At 30.1% G+C, this 22,042-nt stretch overlaps 1 protein-coding gene across 4 annotated transcripts in view; it reads left to right on the top strand.

Annotated features, from left to right (window-relative positions):
• LOC145332709 (fasciclin-2-like) overlaps positions 1-22,042 on the top strand; it is a 137,848-nt gene that overhangs the window by 11,799 nt on the left and 104,007 nt on the right. For 3 of the 4 annotated variants that reach the window (XM_080177735.1, XM_080177733.1, XM_080177732.1), the window contains exons 3-7: positions 957-1,024; positions 14,373-14,423; positions 14,771-14,791; positions 15,324-15,469; positions 19,772-19,838. In XM_080177735.1, coding sequence (XP_080033861.1) covers positions 957-1,024; positions 14,373-14,423; positions 14,771-14,791; positions 15,324-15,469; positions 19,772-19,838 — 353 coding nt within the window. The remainder of the gene's footprint in view (positions 1-956; positions 1,025-14,372; positions 14,424-14,770; positions 14,792-15,323; positions 15,470-19,771; positions 19,839-22,042) is intronic. The other variant, XM_080177734.1, reaches the window with a different exon arrangement.

Genomic DNA, 22,042 nt, shown 5'->3' with positions numbered 1-22,042 from the left:
TAGTTATACAGATAGCAAATGATAAAATAGACAAACCAAATAAAGATAGATAGCCAACACAGCTTCATTTTCTACCCTTTGATGTGCATTTAATGTGCAGTTAGACTTTATTAAAGCCTTTGATCTGTGTCCAGAACTCATTTTTATTAAAACTTTTCAAAGCAGTGTGTTACACAATTGTTTCTAATATATAGAAGGAGAGATATATCATCCAGGGTTTAATCTTTGAATTTTACGTCAGTTAAAATTACCATTATTTGAGCTATAGTAGTTTCTTCATTTTATTATTATGTTTGACTGACTAGAAATATTATTGAAATTCATTTTCATCTGGCTGCTTAAAAATGTGTGTCTGTCGGGTAGGTTTGTTGGTTCTAATTTTAGCACAATGTCTATCTATCTGTCTGTCTATCTATCTATCTATCTATCTATCTATCTATCTATCTATCTATCTATCTATCTATCTATCTATCTATCTATCTATCTATCTATCTATCTATCTATCTATCTATCTATCTATCTATCTATCTATCTATCTATCTATCTATCTATCTATCTATCTATCTATCTATCTATCTATCTATCTATCTATCTATCTATCTATCTATCTATCTATCTATCTATCTATCTATCTATCTATCTATCTATCTATCTATCTATCTATCTATCTATCTATCTATCTATCTATCTATCTATCTATCTATCTATCTATCTATCTATCTATCTATCTATCTATCTATCTATCTATCTATCTATCTATCTATCTATCTATCTATCTATCTATCTATCTATCTATCTATCTATCTATCTATCTATCTATCTATCTATCTATCTATCTATCTATCTATCTATCTATCTATCTATCTATCTATCTATCTATCTATCTATCTATCTATCTATCTATCTATCTATCTATCTATCTATCTATCTATCTATCTATCTATCTATCTATCTAGGAAGTAAGAAAGGGTAACAACTTAGTATTGACGTGTAGAGCTCTAACCTCAAATCTAAACCTTGTCAGGAAATAATAATTAAAAATATTCAGTCAAATACAAGAATATTTATGCATAACTATATACAGCTTTTTTCTTACATAAGTACTCTATATATTTTCTGTTTGTTCGTTTAACATATGAAGGGGGGGAGGTGTAATTTACTTCGGTGGCAAATTTAATAGAATGATATTTTTTTGGTAGAAAATTGATTAAAGTGAAACAAAAGAGGGGGAAGGTGTTAAATAACTGTATGTCCCCACCCCGTAGACCCAGTGTATACTTTCATTTGGGTCTTTGAATATCAACCAATAGCGTCGGGAATATTAACCCAGCCAGACCGCTACAAAAGGATAAGAAAGCAACTGGTTAGCAGACGAAAAAGATCCTCAATACTGGATCCAGGTAATTGTCTGGGTTATACATCTTTACTTAATACACATATTGGAAATTGAACACAGGTGTCAAACGAATAAGACTCACAGAGTTGGCTCGAGTTAAAAATTCAGACTTAATTAAAAGTAGATATGAATAACAAGGTGATATAAATAGAATATTTTTGTGTATATGAAAACATCGCAATAAGGTTGGAAACATTTACAAATGCACAGATAAAAAATAGACATTAGGAGACATAGAAATGCAACGTTTTTTATATTGAAGTAACAGATTATTGTCTAGCTATAATATTAGCCTAGCAATCACCCGCGTGACAACTCCTCATTAGAAAATGATGCTAGTTTAGAATAATACTTAATTTTTGTAGAACGTATCTTCATGTTTAAATTATCCCTGTTAGCGGGCAATACATTCTAAAAGGAAAAAAGCAGGTATCTAAAGGGATAAGACATTTGCCAATAAATTGATGTATACCTCAATGATGTTAACAAAAAACCTTCTGTGGATTAAAAATGGATGGTTGAAACGTTTAGACACTCAACTTAATGAACTAACCAATCAAATTCAATAAAAGTCTTCAAGATCCCCTCCCTACCTGGGAAAAAAGGCTTTGAAGAGTTTATTTTGTTTTAAAAATCTATCCATATAAATATAAGAATTTGTTATGATGGTGAGGTTTTTCTTGTATATACTAATTATGTTGATAATATTGTATAATTACCAAGTCAGCATTGCTTTTCACAATTATGTCTATACGTCTAATTTCGTGAGGGGGGTGGGGGGGGGGGGGGGGAATACACAACATGGAAGATTATATCCAATAATGGTGAAGCTTCTTGAAACTATAAGCATTGAAAATCTAAAATAATAAAAAGAAAGACCGTATTTTCTTTTGAAATATGTTGATTATTCAATTATTATATTTAACAGATTAAAAAAAATATTTCTAGGACACACAAGCTACGTATTTCTGTCAATATGTCTGTATTAAGCTTTTTGGGATAGATTTTTATGTTCTTTTGTTTCGACTAAAAACTGTTGATAATTTAAGGCATTGTAATATCATTTTTGGTAATGCTCGATTAATGTGCGCTTTAAATAGAATTCTTTACAAGAAAGGTTTCAATAGAAGATAGTTAAATCTTTTTAAAGTGTTTTCTGAAAACTGCGAAAATATATATTTATGAAAAATGACAAATAATTTTACTACTGTTTTTTTTTACATTGTATAATAAGGTTATTTTTGAAGTATTATTAAGAAAAATAATATCTTTAATAGCCGAAGCTTACTACAAGAATGGCTTGGCAACTGCGCCTCAGCCACTCATAAGTCTTGAATTATAACCAGCTATTGCAAAAAAAAAATATCGAAAAGTTGGATTTGTTTAGTAACAAGTTCAGCTGAAAGTTTTAATGTGATTATTTAGCTAAGTCAATACACGAACAATGAAATAAATTTTTAAGTACCTATAAAAATATAAACCTTAATGTCTCAAAAGATAGATAATTATAGATGATACTCAATATTAAATTGAATTTTAGCCCATGTTTCAGGATTTTAGACGAATATTTTAAATATAGAAAAATTTTGGCTTTGATAATTCTAGTTTATTTGTGATTGAGAAGAAACACTTTGTTTTTGTTTCATTATACCAAAGTGTGTTTAAGCTTAACCTATCACACAAAAGTCTATTCAAAATATTACAATAGAATTGTTTTCTAAAAATTAATTTTTTTTCTTTCTTCAGAAAGTTAATTTAATAATTCACCTCAAATAGTTTTTAAGCTAAGCAAGACAAAAAACTGAAACAGTTATTAAACCCATCGAACTACTTTCTTTGCTTTAGGGGTTATTGTAATTTATCTCAAATCAGGGTATTCTTGAATCCGTTTCTGGGAGCCCGAGATGTAGGGGGGTGGGGAGGGGGGGGGGTTGAAGTTTAATAATATCGCAACCCGAAAACTATAAGAGGTTTGGTGTCTGTCAACGCCAACAGCGGTAAAGTGGATAGATAAAAACCGCCGCTTTTTTAAAATAGTCATATGGTAAAGAGAATATAATGTTATTTTTCGCGAATTAAGTATAATTGTGAGATCAACTTATAAGTCTGAGCGTTTGGCCCCTTGGGGCTAACATAACTGGTATTAATTTCATGATTTTTAAATTACTATTCGTGTGAACATGTCTTTTAATTGGACAAATCGAGAAAAGATTTAACTTTTTTTATTAAGAAAATAATTAATTTCAGAAAAAAATACTAATAATTTGAAATAAATTCAATATTTTTTTGTTATTTTTATGATATAAATAACATAAAATTAAAAATGTTATTATGTTTATTTTATGCTTAAAGTATCTTTTATAGTAAATATTTCCTTTATTTATTTTATTTCATACAAAAATACTTATTGACGTAATAATCAAATTTAAACGATTTATTTAAATGCAAATTACAATATTTATTTACATCTTCTTAGGATTGAAAAATAGATAATTTTTACAAAATTTTGCCCAATATTTTCAAGTTTAAAAACATTTTATTCACATCTATAAATATTTTTTTTAAATGGATTAGTAGATTTTATTATTGTGTGTATATTCAGTTGTACTCAATAGCATCTTTGGGTTAAATTCCAAGGAAGATGTAGATTTGCAATTCACAAAGGCTCTATTTTCTTATAAAAGCGAGAAGTTTGTAAACATTTTACTCAATGCACTAAATCGTTACAATTTTCATGAGAAATACGCATTTTATAAGGCATACAAAACGCTCTAATTTTCTTTCTATTTAACGTAATTTTGTAATTTTTTTTGCTGGTTATTTCATTTTACATATACTTTTATCATTTTATCAAAAAAAAAATTATCTTTTTTCATCATTTTTTGGAGAAATTAATGCTTAAACTAAAAGTATCTTTAAACGCAAAATTGACGCACTTAGAATTAATAATGTGTATTGAGTACAAAGGGGGGATAATTTCAAGACATGCATGTTCCAAAGATATCTTTTTTTCCATAAAATTTTAATGTTTAGTCCACCGGAGATTACCCTGAAAATCATATATCAATTTAGGAAGATAATTTTTGTAGAATAGTTACTGAATTTACAACTTTATGTACTCTAAAAGTATAATTAAGATCAAAGGTGTGCAAAAGGTTGGTATAGGGGTTGTTTACACCACCCTTGTAAAATTAAGGGGGATGGATACACCTCCCTAGGTGTCCACCCATGTCCACCCTCGTAACAAGAGCATACACCCTCAGATACACCCCTCTATAAATTCCAAGGGGGTGTAAAGGAAATAAATTTACACCCCTTAAAATAAAGTGGAGTTAGGGGTGTTTAAGAAGGGTGTATTTAAGCAAGTCACTGATTCAGATAATTCTATGCTATCTATTTTTAGGTAAATTAATTACCAGACTTTACTAAAAAAATCTTGCAATATTCTGTACAACTGTACTGTACAACTTTTAATTAGTAAATTGAGACATGAGGAAACTCTCATACATATGTAGGGGGGGAGTTAATGCAACCATCCCATTATCAATTAATCCAAATTTTGTTATGAAATTGGCATTTTCAGGGCAAATCCAGCAATAATTACGTAGGAATCATCCATTAGGGATAGGTTTTAAGGGGTGTTGAGCTGAAAAATACTACCAAAAATAGTGACAGCTGGGTAATGGCTTATAAGGATATAAAAATTGAATATTTCCATGGAATTAAACTTTTCTTAATTAACATTATAACTTTATGTCATGGACAAAGACATATTACTAAAAACACTTTTTTTATTTCTAGATTTTGCTGTCATAACAGCTGAAAACTGCCAAAAATGGCTGAGAACAGCTGTCAACAGCCAAAAGTATATATTGTAAATTAAATCATCCCACCATGAAAAAATTTTGAAAAAATTTAAAAAAAATTTTTGCCCCCAGTAAAAATGTGGTTGATTTAAGCAAAAAAATGACCCATGCTAAATATTTTTTCTGTGATGCAATAATTGTGACCTCACAAGCACTTCAAAGTTTTTGAAATGTCCAAAAAGAATGTTTTTTTAGTTCTTTTGTGTGATCTCAATTTTAAAGATTTTTACAAAATTTCAATTCTAGTATGTCAATATAAACCTGAAATTTACCAAAAAAATGGAGCAGTCTCAATAATAACATATGAAGGTGTAGCAAGAAATCTGCAAAGTCAAATTCCAATTTTGCAGTTTTTCTTTAAAAAAAAATTTTAATTTTGTTTTTCTTTTAGATGCAGTAACTACTGGACCAGGTAGTTTAAAAATTTTAGCTCAATATATATCAATTTTGCCCACCTTCCAGCACCAAGCCCCCCTTTATTGATAAGAAGACCATTGATTTTATTTTATTAATTTTTAAAATACCACAAAAAAATTCATTTGGCAGCTTACTTATGGCCGAAGCTCAGCTGGGAGCAGCCAAGAGTAGAATGAGTAGATAGGGCTTGTGACGTGTCTCTAGGTAGGTTTTAAACAGTCTGTGTAACAGCCCCAGCTGCCAAATGGATGGACCCCCACTATTTATAGTAGTATTTTTGAGCTCAGTTCCAATAAAAACCTACCCCTAGACATGTCACAAGCCATATATACTCTTCATACTCTTAGCCGCTCCCAGCCATTTTCAGCCAGTTCTAGCAGCTGGTACAAGAAATTTTAAAATGAATATTTAAAGCAAAAATATGTTTCAAAAAGTTGATTCCTATGCAATTAATGATAGTTTCGCCCTGAATATAGCCCAAAAACGGCTAAATGACTGAGCCGCCAGCTGTTAGCCGTCACTTTTGCAACTTTTTGTTCCATTTTGGGAAAATAGATGTACCAAGGATTACTCATGCCAAGTTTTGTAACAAAATTCGAATTCTAAGTGCAATTTGTGCATTTATTACGAGATGGTTGCATTAAGCCCCCCCCCCCCTCAAACTTGAGTTAATTCCTTTAATGATCTTGATAGATATATGTTTACAACTTTTAATATATTTTACAATAGTTTTTAAAGTTAATGTTGGGAGGGAGATATATCCCAATCCTCTTTTCATAAAAAAAATGTTAAAATGTAATAAATTTCTTATGTAAAGTAGGTTTGGTAAAATCTTGATAAAATCACCCTTGATTTTAGTTAAAGGGGGCTGTTAAAAGTCATAAGTGGGGTGTCAAAAAATTTAGTTGTTAATAAATTAATGGAATATAACCTGATATAATAAATTTGAAACATATTTTTGATGTACAAAGAGAATAAAGGAACATGTATTACACTTTTCTTCATAGAAGAAATTGAATCATTTTTTATTTGTTTTTTTTCAACACAAGGTTATTTGTGTATCTCTTGGTACAAGATACCACCATATTATTAGTTAAATCTAATTTTTTATAAATTAAGTGAATAAGTCTGTTAGACCAAGGGTAGAAACTCAGTAGATAGACAGACAGACGGGCAAGAAGAATTATCAAAGTTTTACTAAAATAGACAATTAATTAGATAAAATCCAATAGAGAACCTGTGAATGATCAGACAGACAGAGGGACAGGTAAATAGTAACAGAGAGTCTTTGAGGCATTAACAAATTACAATTAGGCTATGCTAGATGATTCATTGAAATCCAAAAGAGAGGCAGTTAGACTGATAGACAGACAAGTGGTGGGACAGACAGACAAAAGGACAGACAGACAGAGGGACAGACAGACAAATGGGTATTGCCTAAAACAGTTTGGCTGCTATATGAATCATTAAAACCCACAGAAGAAAAGAAATTTACATTAGTTTCTTATTTAGATACTCAACGCCCCCCCCCCCCCTCCCCCACTCAAAGGGGTTTATTATTTCTTAATATCAATAAGTGACTTTTCAGCTTAATAAAATTGAATGTACTTTTTATTTCATCAATTTATCTTAAATAGAACGAAAGTTATAATCATTTTATTGTCTACAAGTAATATGCTTTGAGTAATAATCAACATAATTGTCAGTAAAAACGTCATGTTTATGCATATTTACACAGTAAATAAATTTTAAAATTATATTTTACTGTAATGAATAACTTAAGGGGGTTGTATGAAATATCAAAAACCTAAAAAAAACCTAATTTGGTTAAATTAGTCCAAGTAATGATTGATTTAGTACAGTACGTATGAATAAGTTGTCAATTTCCTACTAGAGTCCTTGTGAATTTGAAGGCTCCGTACGGCAAAACTACTGATCTCACAGCCTATTGTCCAATTTAAGTAATGTATAAAAATAGTATAAGTATCATATTTTTATATTTGCTTAGAAAATGCCAGATACAAATCCGCAAAAAAAACATTGCATAGTTATAAAGTATTTATGAGTTAATTCTAATTAGATTATTAAAAACAAACATTAAATTTCTGCATCTAGAAATTTGGAAATCAAAAATTTTTAATATTACAAGCGGTTGTACCTCTTGCATCTAGGGTCTTAGACTCAGAATCAAAAAGAAACGTTACATTCTTTGTTGTGCAATAGTCTTCTACTAAGATATCGTTTATGTATCCTTAATAAATAGCTTAAAACCTGCTGAGGATAGGTAGGGATTTTTTTTTTATAAATGTTCATTTTCTATATTTTCTTGAACTACACAATTACAATCCAGGGATCTAAAGGGACAAGACAATGAACATACATAAAATTACCACTTCTGTAGATTACAATTAGTAGTTGAAACTTTTGGACACCCAACTTAGTTAACCAAGTAATCAAAACTTAATTAAAGTCCCCAAAGTTATTAAACCAACAAAAAAGTAAATGTTATCATAAAATGTCGAAAGTCCTCTCTTTCTCTAATTACAATTCCATCAGTGATTAATTTATGTTGTTTTTAAATAAAACAGGAAATAGAAAGAACAATTATCATAATAAACGGCCAAACTAGGACTAGAGTAGCTGCGCTTACAATATCAGCGTAAATTAATTAATATTGAAAGCAGTAACACTAAATCCTATTAATGTATTGTTTTATGATAATAGAAAACTTATACATGAGAGCTTTAAAATTAGTAACAAACTTAATGAAACAGAATTCTTGTATCCATTACAAAGTTATAATCTATAGGAATGGACAGTAGAATAAATATAATTAGCGCTGCTTTTCTATAGTCAAGGAATGGGGAAGCATTTCATAGCAGGGAGTAAGGGAGGGGACAATGGGCAATTAATTCAATTTAAGAGGGTTCGCTGAAAAGCAATAAAAACCAGATTTTTCAAGAAAATTTTACCAAAATTGTTAAGGGATCATGGTAACCAAATTTAGAACAAAATTAGTTCTAAGAAAAAAATCATTTACTTGAAAATTAAATTATCAACACATCACAATGTAGTAAACATTCTGTAATTAATCACTAGAAAAATCTTGTTTAGAACTACCACAACCCTTCTTATATATTTATAACTGACCCCAAAATTCAAGCGGTTCTTAGATTATTTAATACATAAATATCACAGTAGAGTTTCTATACATGAAAAGACATTTTCGTGGGAAAAAATATTTGTTAAAACCAGCGATAAAAAAAACAAACTTTTCTGTCTGCATATTCAAAACTAGCTCAGCTAGTTAGCGGGGCATTGATGCGCAAGTCCCCAAAATCAGTAAGAATCTGCTGTATTCGTGCATATTCCCTTTAAGCCAGTCCCCAAAGTCTGAGACTCCTTAAAAATTGAATATTCGATCCATTGTCCCCTCCCTTACTCCCTGATTTCATAGTGACTATACCACAAGGACTCTGGCAGGAAATTGACAACTTATTCATACGTACTGTACTAAATCAATCTTTACGTGGACTAATTTAACCAAATTAGGGTTTTTTTTAGGTTTTTTATAATTCATACAACCCCCTTAAGTTATTCATTACAATAGAATACAATTTTAAAATTTATTTACTGTGTAAATATGCATAAATATGACGTTTTTACTGACAATTAGGTTGATTTTTACTCAAAGCATTTTTCTTGTAGACAATAAAATGATTATAACTTTCGTTCTATTTAAGATAAATTGATGAAATAAAAAGTATTTTCAATTTTATTATGCTGAGAAGTCACTTATTGGTTTTAAGAAATAATAAACCCCTTTGAGTTGGGGAGGGGGGGGGGGCGTTGAGTATCGAAATAATGAAACTAATGTAAATTTCTTTTTATGGTGGGTTTTAATGATTCATATAGCAGCCAAACTGTTTTTAGGCAATACCCCTTTGTCTGTCTGTCCCTCTGTCTGTCTGTTTTTTTGTCTGTCTGTCACTCCACTTGTCAGTCTATCTGTCTAACTGTCTCTTTTTCGGATTTCAATGAATCATCTAGCATAACCTAATTCTAATTTGTTAATGCCTCAAAAACTGTCTGTCTGTCCGTCTGTCTGTCTATCCCTCCATCTGTCTGATCATTCACAGGTTCTCTATTGGATTTTATTTAATGAATTGTCTATTATGGTCAAACTGTAATTTGATCATTCTTCTTGCCTGTCTGTCTGTCTCGTCTATCTGCTGAGTTTCTACCATTGGTCTAACAGACTGATTCACTTAATTAACCCCTTACGGTCAGGCCCCTTACCGCACCTTAATCAGTCGGGGGGGGCGTCCCCCCCCCCCTATTATCTCAGTTCCTATTAGAGCTAGTAAGCTAAAATTTTTTGTGCAAGTCCCCTTGAGATATTTAAGGTTAAGGATATTTTGCAGTTGTTAGATAAATAGATTTTGTGACCGCAATTTTTGACTTAGAGACGTAAAAGGGGGACATAACTGAAGCTTTTTTGATGCTGGGGGGGGGGGGGGGGGGGTTTCTCCGGAACCACTTGATGAACCGTTCAAATTTTTTGGACTTAAGCTTTTAGGGGTATGAACATATTATGGTTTCAAAGTCAACCCCCCTACCCCCACCCCCAAGCCCCCCGGGGCTCAAAACCCACCTAAAAATGAACCTAACCTTAATTTTCTCAGAAACCATTTGACCAATAGGGATGATTTTTTAAACTTAAGCTTTTATGCTTATAAACTAACTTCTAGTTTAGAAGTCACCCCCCTGCAACCAACCCCTAGCCCTCCGGGGCTTAAAAAAATCCTATAAATGAACCTAACCTTATTTTTCTCAGACACCATTTGACCAATAGGGATGATTTCTTAAACTTAAGCTTTTATGATTATAAACTAACTCCTAGATTATAAGTCACCCCCTGCCGCCAACCCCTAGCCCTCCAGGGCTCTAAAAACCCTAAAAATGAACCAACCTTTATTTTTCTCAGAAACCATTTGACCAATAGGGATGATTTCTTAAACTTAAGCTTTTATGGTTATAAACTAACTTTTAGATTTTAAGTCGCCCCCCTGCCACCAACCCCTAGCCCTCCGGGGCTCCAAAAAATCCTAAAAATGAACCCAACCTTAATTTTCTCAGAAACCATTTGACTAATAGGGATGATTTCTTAAACTTAAGCTTTTATGATTATAAACTAACTCCTAGATTATAAGTCACCCCCTTGAAAATAAAGGTTAGGTTCATTTTTATGGGTTTTTTTGATCCCCGGAGGACTAGGGGTTAGCAGCAGGGGGGTGACTTCTATACCAAAAGCTAGTTTATAACCATAAAGGCTTAAGTTTAAGAATTCATCTCTATTGGTCAAATGGTTTCTGAGAAAATTAAGGTTAGGTTCATTTTTAGGGTTTTTTTGAGCCCCTGAGGGCTAGGAGTAGGCGGCAGGGGGGTGACTTCTAAACTAGAAGTTAGTTTATAACCATAAAAGCTTAAGTTTAAGAAATCATCCCTATTGGTCAAATGGTTTCTGAGAAAATTAAGGTTATGTTCATTTTTAGGGGGGTTTTGAGCCCCAGGGGGCTAGGGGATGGGGGTAGGGGGTTGACTTTGAAACCATAAGATGTTCATACCCCTAAAAGCTTTAACTGATTTTAACCTATTTTTAAAACATATATAAAAAATATACTATGACACCAGTAGAATCAGACTGCAGAGCCTAAATTTGAATTAAATCCCCAATAAACTTTTTTTGGGGGATTTAAATATTAATTTTTACTATTGCCATGATCATTTTGACCGAAGCAAAAGGTTTTTTTTTATTTGGGTAAAATTTGTAGCTTTTAGAGTGTTTTGCTTCATAAATATTGTATTCTGGTATAGAGTAAAATTAGGCCTTATGATTTTACTATAAAAATTCACTAAAAAGTTAATTCTTTATAATATATCAACGAATTAACATTAACATGTTTGTGTTCTCTCACTTATTTTAAAAACATAAAAAATGGCTGTAAAGGGTTAAATGACAACAAATGTTTATGCAATACAACAAATTGTTTTTTGTCACATATACAAATGCGTTATAAAATAAGATTATTCAAACTTATTTTTTAAAATAATTTTAAAAAGAATGTATCTTTTATGTGTATGGTTTTCATTCTTTTCATTTTAATTAAATAAAAATTATTTAACTACATTGGAAATTAGTCACTTTGTGAAAACACTCTTTTTTTGAATTGTTAGGAATTGAAATAAAACAAGACTTCTTATTGGTTAGATTTCAGAATTATTTGTTTTATTGTAAATGTTAGATTTTTCAATGAAATTAATTGTTTTGGAAAAAAAAAATATTTCCAATGAACAGAGTAATGTTTTTTTATTGTATCAATATAAAGTGAATTGTATAAAAATGTTCTGTAAGCCACAATATTACCCGAAGTATAAAAAGAGCTTTTGCTTCGGTCAAAATGATTACAGCAACACTAAAAATTAATTTTTAAATCCCCCAAAAAAAGTTTATTAGGGACTTAATTCAAATTTAGGCTCTGCAGTCTGATTCTATAGGTGTCCTAGTATATTTTTGACCCCCCATTCAAAAATAGGTTAAAAACAGTTTAAGTCCAAAAAATTTGCATGGTTCATCAAGTGGTTCCGGAAACCCCCCCCCGCCCCCCAGCATCAAAAAAGCTTCAGTTACGTCCCCCTTTTAAACGTAAGCTTTTCTTATATGTCAACATAACATATCTAAATTTCATAGAGATCCGCAGCCGTTTTCCCTGCTGACCGCCTGCTGCAGCCGCTGAAATTTATATTTGATATTTCTAATATAAAATTTACTTAAAGATAAACATTTTCTGTAAAAAAATTGTTCTTCTAGCTTCAAAAATAAGAAAATTACAGCCGTTTAAAATTTTTAAGTAAAAAAGGTTGTTAAATAAAAAGGTGAACTAAGCAAAAATTGACTTTGACTTATAAAAGGTCGGAAATTTATTATCAAACAGGGGACTTGCACAAAAAAGATTTAGCCCTCTAGGTCTAATAGGAACTGAGATAATAGGGGGGGAGCGTTGAACGCCCACCCCATCACCAACCGATTAAGGTGCGGCAAGGGGCCCGACTGTTAAGGGTTAATAATACATATTTAATAATTCATATTAAAATGGATAATACTGTAAAAATGGTTGAATGCTTGTTTCAATAGAAAATTAGATTTAACTAATAATAATGTTGAATCTTGTACCAGGAGATAAACAAATAACCTTGTGTTGCAATAAAAAATAAAAAAAATTATCCAATTTACTTATGAAAAAAAGTGTAATACTGTATCTATAATCTTTTTGTACATAAATGATAATAATATCAGGTTATATTCCATTAATTTATAACCACCTAAATTTTTTGACACTTACAACTTTTAACAGCTCCCTTTAACCAAAATCAAGGATAGTTTATTTAAGTATGTCACCAAAACTTCATTACATAAGTAATACATTTTTACAAACTTTAAAAAGAGGATTGGGAAATATCTCCCTCCCCAACATTAACTTTAATCACTATTGTAAACAATATTAAAAGTTATAAATATATATCAATCAAGATCTTTAGAGGTATTAACTGTGGTTTAATTACATATGTATGAGAGCTCCTTCTTGTGTCAATCACTTTTATTTACTGATTAAAATTTGTACAGTACAGTTGTACAGAATATTGCAAGATTTTTTTTAGTTAAGTCTGGAAATTAATGATTAATTTATCTAAAAATAGATAGCATAGAATTATCTTAATCAGTGGCTTAATTTTATACACCCGCCTTAAACACCTCCCCCCCCCCCCACTCTTTATTTTAAGGGGTGTAAATTTATTTCCTTTACACCCCCTTGGAATTTATAGAGGGGTGTATCTGAGGGTGTAGGCTCTTGTCAAGAGGGTGGACATGGGTGGACACCTAGGGAGGTGTATCCATCCCCCTTAATTTTACAAGGGTGGTGTAAACAACCCCTACACCAACCTTTTGCACGCCTTTGATCTTAACTATACTTTTACTGTACATAAAGTTGTAAATTCAGTAACTATTCTACAAAAATTACCTTCCTAAATTGATATATGATTTTCAGGGTAATCTCCGGTGGACTAAACATTAAAATTTTATGGAAAAAAAGATATCTTTGGAACATGCATGACTTGAAATTATCCCCCCTTTGTACTCAATACGCATTTTTTATTCTAAGTGCGTCAATTTTGCGTTTAAAGATACCCTTAGTTTAAGCATTAATTTCTCCAAAAAATGATGAAAAAAGATAAATTTTTTTTTGATAAAATGATAAAAGTATATGTAAAATGAAATAACCAGCAAAAAAAATTACAAAATTACGTTAAATAGAACAAAAATTAGAGCGTTTTGTATGCCTTATAAAATGCGTATTTCTCATGAAAATTGTAACGATTTAGTATGTTGAGTAAAATATTTACAAACTTCCCGCTTTTATAAGAAGCTAGAGCCTTTGTGATACAATAGAGGTCATACTTGCCTACCATTGGTCAATTAAAAGGTATCTGGCTTAAAATTTCCCTTTTTAGAATTTGTTTTCTTTTTAATCTAAAAGCTTGTTATTGCTGCGCTTCTGGTTGACATTATTATCCTTGTTAATCTATGAGAACGTGGCTGACGAATATTATAATTATGTTTATTTTGAAAACAGTGATCTGCGATGGTTTAATCCTAAAGGAGAAATTATACCACAAGATGAAAGGTAAACAATATCTACCTATCTATCTACATTTCTATTTAGATATTTTATCTATCTATCTTACTTTCTATCTATCTACCTGTTTATCTAGATATATTATCTACTTGTCTACTTTGCTATCCATAAACATTAGAATATAACTCTATAAAGAAAAAATTAGAATAAAGTTGAAGTTGATATAGAAAAAAGAGAGTAAAGGATTTAAATAAAAAGTCAATACAGTTTCTGTCAGCAATATTATCAAATTTTGAGAATAAGATTAAATATCTCACCATTTCAGAAAATTAATTTTTGTGATTTTAATATTATCTTTAAAACTATATTAAACTTTAATGACATATTTTATGTAGCTTATTTGACTACCATATAAGGTAAGACATCAGCATGTCATTTTTGTGTATAATTTTCTTTATTTAGAACATAAACATTTTATTTTGTTATTTAGCAATAAAATTATATTAATATTTTTTTAGTTTGATTTATGATTATTTTTTACATCTCCATGAAAAAAGATGTTGATTCGAGACTAAAGATTGGTTATTATAGTCAAAATAATGAGCTTTTATATTGAGTCTTTAAGATTAGATTATGATCTTTTGTAGGGATCGTAGGGGACAAGATAATGGAAAATATATTTATTTAAGATGTACACCCCAAATTATTAAGAATAACATTACCCCGTTACTGCATGGTCATGTTAGATTAAATGTTGTATGGAAGCACAAAAAAGGAAATATAAATTGTGAGTTTTGGTATTTTAAAACTTAAAATTTTCTTTGTAATTTTGATTTCTTAAATTGATATATTACTGGAATCTAAAACCTAATAATTAAAATCCTTAGCATGATTTTATATTTTCTATAAATATTTCATTCAACTTTTGTCATTATATTTTATTTGTAGAATGTACAGTGAAGAGCAGCCAGGTGAAGCTGCAACTGCTTTATTTATAAAGCATGTGAAGAGCTCAGATGCTGGTGTGTACACCTGTAGAGGAATGTATGCTAGTAATCAGCAGCTGGAGGCCAATGTTGATGTCAATGTTTATGGTAAGTTTTTATTTCAATTTGATCATTATTTACTTCATTCATGGTTATATTATTCATTGATGAAGATATTATAGAAGCACCTATAAACAGTACCTATCATTGTAAATAGATATGTACATATACATCAATCAATAAATGTATCACTAATCTTAGCAAAATTAGAACCATCAACTAAACTCAATTTTCAGTTCCATCTAAATTTTCATTTTGATTTAAAATCTATTACTATATCATACTTTTTCCATTAGATATTACATCACTCAATTTTTAACCAAATAATAATCAACATTTATGAAATTTAGATAGAATTTGTAGTCTTAAGTACAAGAAAAAATATGAAACTGTGTATAATAAAATTGTATGATGTCTGTTGACTTTATGTCCAGAAAGTTTAATATTGAGTACTATCATTTATCAAACCAAGAAGTATTTATATCTATCTTTCTATTTCTTATAATTTTTCTATCAGCCTATCTTAGGCTTATTTTTTGTTCTCCATATTATAGATAAATATTATGTATAATTATTTGTTTAAATATATATTAAGATATATAAGTTTTCCGGAATTTTAATGTTAGGGGGAGATTTAAAATCTGCATCAAATTTTAAGGATTTTTTATAAAGTTCGTTTTTTGTATAATTCTTTATCTAAAAGCAGAAATGCATTTTAAGTTAATTAATTTTGACCAATAGAATATGTGGATTTTAAACTACTTGCGCTCTAATTGGTTGAATGATGTACGCCATCCAATCAGAGCGCAGATTTTTAAAATCCACCAATCACAGATGCCAAAATTAATTAACTTAAATTGCATTTCCGCTTTTAGATAAAGAATTATAGAAAAAACGAATTTTATAAAAAATCCTCAAAATTTGATACAGATTTCAAATCTCCCCCTAACTTTAAAATTCCGGAAAACTTATATATCTTAATATATATATTATCTATTTTGTTTCTGTTTATCTTTCTTCAAGAAAAGGTTATTCTTAATCTGTTGAGAAACAATGAATCCATCAATAGATTAATCTCTTGATAAATCTGTTTATGCATTTTTTCAGTCTGTTTTTTAATATCCATATTTGTATTTTATCAATGATCTCTTAACCTAACTACCTATATTTAAATCTATAAATCTATCAATACATCTATTAATATATCTATAAATCTACATTTTTATCTATTTTTAGATCCATTCATACTAAATCTATTTATTAAAATCAATCTAGATATTAATTTGTGTACCAATTTATATCTAAATTTCTACATTTGTTCACCATTTTTATTTTTCTATGTTAGTTTATCTATTTATCTGAAAAGTTTAATATTGAGTGGTATCATTTATCAAAACATAACACACACAGGTTTAACCAAAATTGATATTACTTTCTCTGTCTTTTCCTTCCTTTATTATTTTGTATGGGGAGAAAGTCGTTCAAAAATCATACACGTGATGTCATAAAAATGAGGAAGATGAGAGGAAAATTGGGAAAGAAATCCCTTAGAAAAAAATGGATAATCTCCCACTTTTATGACGTCATGTGTCTGATTTTTGTTTTATCTTCAATGTATACTCTTGATTCAGTTAAACATTTATCTCCCATATGACCCACAACCAGTTTTGGTCATTAAATTTGCGGCGGAAAAGATACTTTTAAAACTTATTAAATGTCACAAATATGCAACTTTGGGTTGGATGAAAATGACCCATGCATCATAGTGCCTCAGCCCTCCCCCCCCCCCCCTGCTAATGTACAGGTGTACTTTTGATCCCAGATCCTGGTTTTTAATTAAGTTTTCATCCTGTTATAATTTGACTTCCTTATTTACAATTGGTCTCATTTTTCTGTTTGTGACATACCACAAATTATGATTATCAAACCTATTCTACAGTTGCATTACATATTACTGTACTTCTTGCCATATGAAATTATACATTATATTCTTGTAGATGTGAGATCTTGGTTTTAAATAAATTTAACAAACTTATAGTTTTATTAGTTAAATGCTATGCTCCAAATATCTTGCTAAGCGCTAATACAAGGCACTTAATTACTGTATAACCTGTCAATCAAAATTGTACATCAATGCCTCTTATACGCACTTCTTCAGTTATAAAATAATTGTTTTATCATGCGTGGGCTTTTATGATTCTTTGATAGGTCATAAATTCACAAGGCAGTTATAAGAGTAAAAGTTAACAAGCATTCTGCCCAGCAAAACCAGCGCTGAGATACACTTGAGTAACTACTTGAAATGATCCAAAGCTAGTGAAGCCTTATTTTTGAGATTTACTCTAGGGAGAACGTATCGCACTACCATTCTCATATCCTGCTTTTTAATTAAGTGTTTATCCTGTTTATGATTTGTCTTCCTTATTTACAATTGATCTAATTTTTCTGTGACATACCACATATTATGATTATCAAACCTATTCTACAGTTCATTACACATTACTGTACTTCTTGCCATATTAAAGTATATATTATATTTTTATATTATGCAATTTGTTTGGGCCCTTCAACCATTTTCAAGTTAGAAATTTTACTTTTTGTTCAATTTGGAAATTGCTAGCTTCTTGTAGGGTGTATAAAACAAGAATATTTTCTAAATACTCTCTAATATTGTTAATATTATCTCTTACTCAGCATATAAATGTGATGTTATTCTGCTGTTTAAGAATACAATAGAAATCCCATATGGTTAAAACTATCTGCAAAAAGATGTCTAGCTGTCCACAAGTATGAACACATAGTTTGGTTTCTATAGTTAATGCTAACAGTATTTTCCTAGTGTAGAATCAGGCTGGACAAACAACAAATTTATGTAAAGTAATATGTAGAAAATTTTAGTAATCACTAAGGAGTATGTATATATTTTGATTTATTTCTACAATGCAGGGCAAACAAACTTAAAACTTATACAGAGGTGAATTTGTAAAAAAAATTGCCTCATTAAAATCAGTTTGCCTCACTAAAATCAGTGAGGCTCACTAAAAATTTAAAGGGGATAATTTTGCCTCACTAAAATTTTAGTGAGACAAACTGATTATAGTGAGTCATAAGTTTTTTTTAAGAATTTACCTCAGTTCTAGCACTTTCATAAAAAGCTAAACATTGCCTATACTTAAAGTGGAATAATCTTTAATATTTTCTTTAAATTTTCTACAAAATCAAAACTTATTATTGTTTTTGTCAATTAAAATGAAAAAATTATTCTTGGTTTTAATTTTCAAAGTACAAATAAACATATTGATTTGGAAAAAATCTGTAAAATTGAACATATTGAATTGTATACTTAATGATAGATAAAAAAAAAGCAAGAATTAACTAAGCATATCCTATTGTTTGACCAAAAGTTTCAAGAAATAAAAGTAGTAAAACAAAATTTAACTCCCATAATTATACTACCTAAACAAGTCTGCAACATATTTCCTCAGTTGACATATCCCTGTTGCAGAATGTCTAGTCATTTTCAACTTTAAACAAAGTTAAATTGAAAGAATGCTCAACAAACAATCATCAGAATGAGAATAATATATTCTCTTCTCTGACTAGCTTTATAAGAATTACTACTAGCTTCCATCTATGTATTTATCCATTACCAATTCATCTATTAATTCAATTATTTATCTATATTTCAATCACCAATGCAACTAATGATTAAATTCACTATTCATCTTATAATTAAGTTCACAGATTATCCATAAATTCAATTTTATTCTATTACATAACTTTTACTTCATCTATTGATTCAATTCACAGTTTATATAATGATTCAATAATGAATATCAATAGATTTAATTTTCAATTAACCTCTTAATATAATAACCAATTGACTAATTGAATTAACTGTCAATTTATCTATTGATACTCTTCTAGTAATTCAATTTTCAATTTCAATTATAAAATGCATCTGTCAATTTATTTATCAATCATTAAAATGAAAATAATATACTCTTTTATTATGATAACTTTGTCAAAGAATTCTCAGAGGCTAATGGTTAATATTTTCTTCTACAATACATTTGCTAATCCATCTTTTTATTTATCTATTAACCATGTGTTCTTTAATTTGTTTCTCTAATCTTCATCTACCTCTATTATATATGTTGAAGCATGGTTGTGTAATAATTTAATAAATCTTTCTTGTCCTTCTCACATATTGTAGATTTATTTTTATTAAATGTTTTTAGTTTTGGTCAAGATTGAAAATTATATTTGTACATATGAATTGTATTTAGTTTGATCTATCTATTTACCATTCATGTTATATATGATCATTTATCTATCTATCTATTTTAGTTGGCATAACATGGCATGATGCTCCTGTTAACCAGTATGCTAAGCTTGGAGATAACTCTAAAATAAAGTAAGTAAATAATTGTTGTTTTGTATATTCATGTAGGAGATATTATTTATTACCAGTGGCTAAGCAATAATATGGATGAAAAAGACTCTGCATTTAATACTTAATCTGTTCATTTTCGAGAAATTCCCCTCTAAGTTTTTTTTTCTTCTTAGAAGTGTTGATTTTCTGAGAGTATGTCCATCAGTATATGTCTCTTTTTTTTAACCCGCGACCTTGGCATAACTCGTAGCGCATCCGCTCGTCGTGTGATAGGTTCCAATCTCGGTCCGACACCGCGTCATAACTAAAGACGTTAAAAATGGTTCCCACTGCTACTATGTCAGATGCGCGACGTAAATAGTTAGAGTGGGGGGGGGGGGGGATGCCTTCGCCCAAAACAGGTGCAACTCGCTACCATGAACAGTTGGGACTTCTCAGTCTAAGGTCGTGCATCTCAGAGAGTTGGTTGTCTGATGGGTGAATGGACGCTTTACACCACAATCATAAGTATTGTATGTATGTTCCAAGGTCGTGGAGAGAGGTCTAGTACCCGAAGCGACACCTAGTCCCCTAGAGTCTCAACTCTTACTTATAATCTCTAAATATGTCTCTTTTATACTTACAGTACATTATATAACAATGTTTGGCTCACAAAAATAGATATAGATATTCCAAAAAAAATAAAGTGAATAAAATGTAGGAATATAAACATTAAACATAGAATTTATTAAGTGCTGTTACAATATTTTGAGACTTTTGTTTGAAAAAGATGAATATTTAATAAAAATGATAATAATAATGACTCAAATGTGAATGAAAACGACTTGAAGATAATAATCTTTATATCTATTAATTATTTACTTTCACATAATTCCCTACATTTAACATTGCTTTAAACACCAATATTGCCACGTAACTGTGCTTATGTGACATTAGTTCTACCATTTTTTTACATTTTTAAAAAAAAATTTGCATTACCTGAAGATGAAAAAAGTCCCTAAAAAATCAGCATGTTACGTCATAAAAACGAGGGATTTTCCATCTCTTTTTAAGGGGTTTTATTTTCCACTCCTCCTCTCCTTATCCATCGTTTTTATGACGTCATTTAGGGACTTTGCATTACCTTCTTCTTTTCAGATTTGCTAGCCCTATCCTTATCTATATCATCTCTATGTGAACAACTTGGTTAACTAATCTTATTAGCGAATAAAAATCTATTATTTTCCCAACAACCAGATGTAATAAATTGTCCCTCTTGAAAGAAATGTGCTTGAAATTTTGTAACAATTAGGTGCGATTAGGTAAAAATTCACCAATGTCAAAATGATTTTGCTCATTTTTAAGCTTTTACATCATTCCAGTTAAAAAGATTTTTCCAAAAATGTCTTAGTTTAACCCTTAAATTTACCAACAAATAAGATCCACAAAAACTATCATTTTAAAAAGTAACAGGATATCTGTGTGTCTGTTTATATGATTGTACCGTAGGATCTTGTTAACCGCTTGACAGATTTCGGTGATTATTTACACTGAAGTTTCTCATAAGTCCTGGGAAGGTATGCCATTATTTTGGAGGAGGGTACGACCAACCTTCAAGAGAAATCGCACCCCCAAAAGGAACTCCTAAAATCTTTTTTTTTTACTTTTTTATCTAAAAGAAAAATTAAAATTTGGGGGGAGGCTGAATAAGTTAAGTGTTACATGGGAATTTGTAAATCATTAAGTTGTTTGTCATCCCCTGGTTTGCATACAGAAATATTATAAAGCCTTACTTCAATATTTACTTCATACGAGACACTTTAGAAATGTATACGACGAATGTTCCAAACAAAAACTTAAAAAAAACAGAATAAGAATTTTACCTTACTCAAATATGTAAAACTAGCCTCTAGCCTCTAGCTTTGCCCAAGAGGTAAAAAATTAAGTACTACTGAAGCTGCCACCACAAATTTCAAATAATTTCTTTAAAAATTAGGGGGGGGGGATCTTTTATTTTTGGGGGGTTTGGTGGTGTCCCACGTCCCAAGATAATAGCCTAAAACCACCACAGGACCAGTAGTTATAATCCCTAAAGAGTAGAATCCGATCGGTTCAGTTGTTACCAGGATCTTAAGGGATGGACAGACAGACAGACGGAAGGAAAGACATCAAGCTGCTTTGTATTATAGATAACAAAATAATCAATCGGAAAATAACATTTGAGGAAAAGTTTGAAGATTGCAGAA

The sequence above is a fragment of the Acartia tonsa genome, chromosome 11 (assembly GCF_053477335.1).
Source record: "Acartia tonsa isolate MP-2025a chromosome 11, ASM5347733v1, whole genome shotgun sequence".
NCBI lineage: Eukaryota > Metazoa > Arthropoda > Copepoda > Calanoida > Acartiidae > Acartia > Acartia tonsa.
The sequence above is the reverse complement of the archived record's forward strand: the minus strand, read 5'-3'. Positions and strand labels throughout refer to the sequence as shown.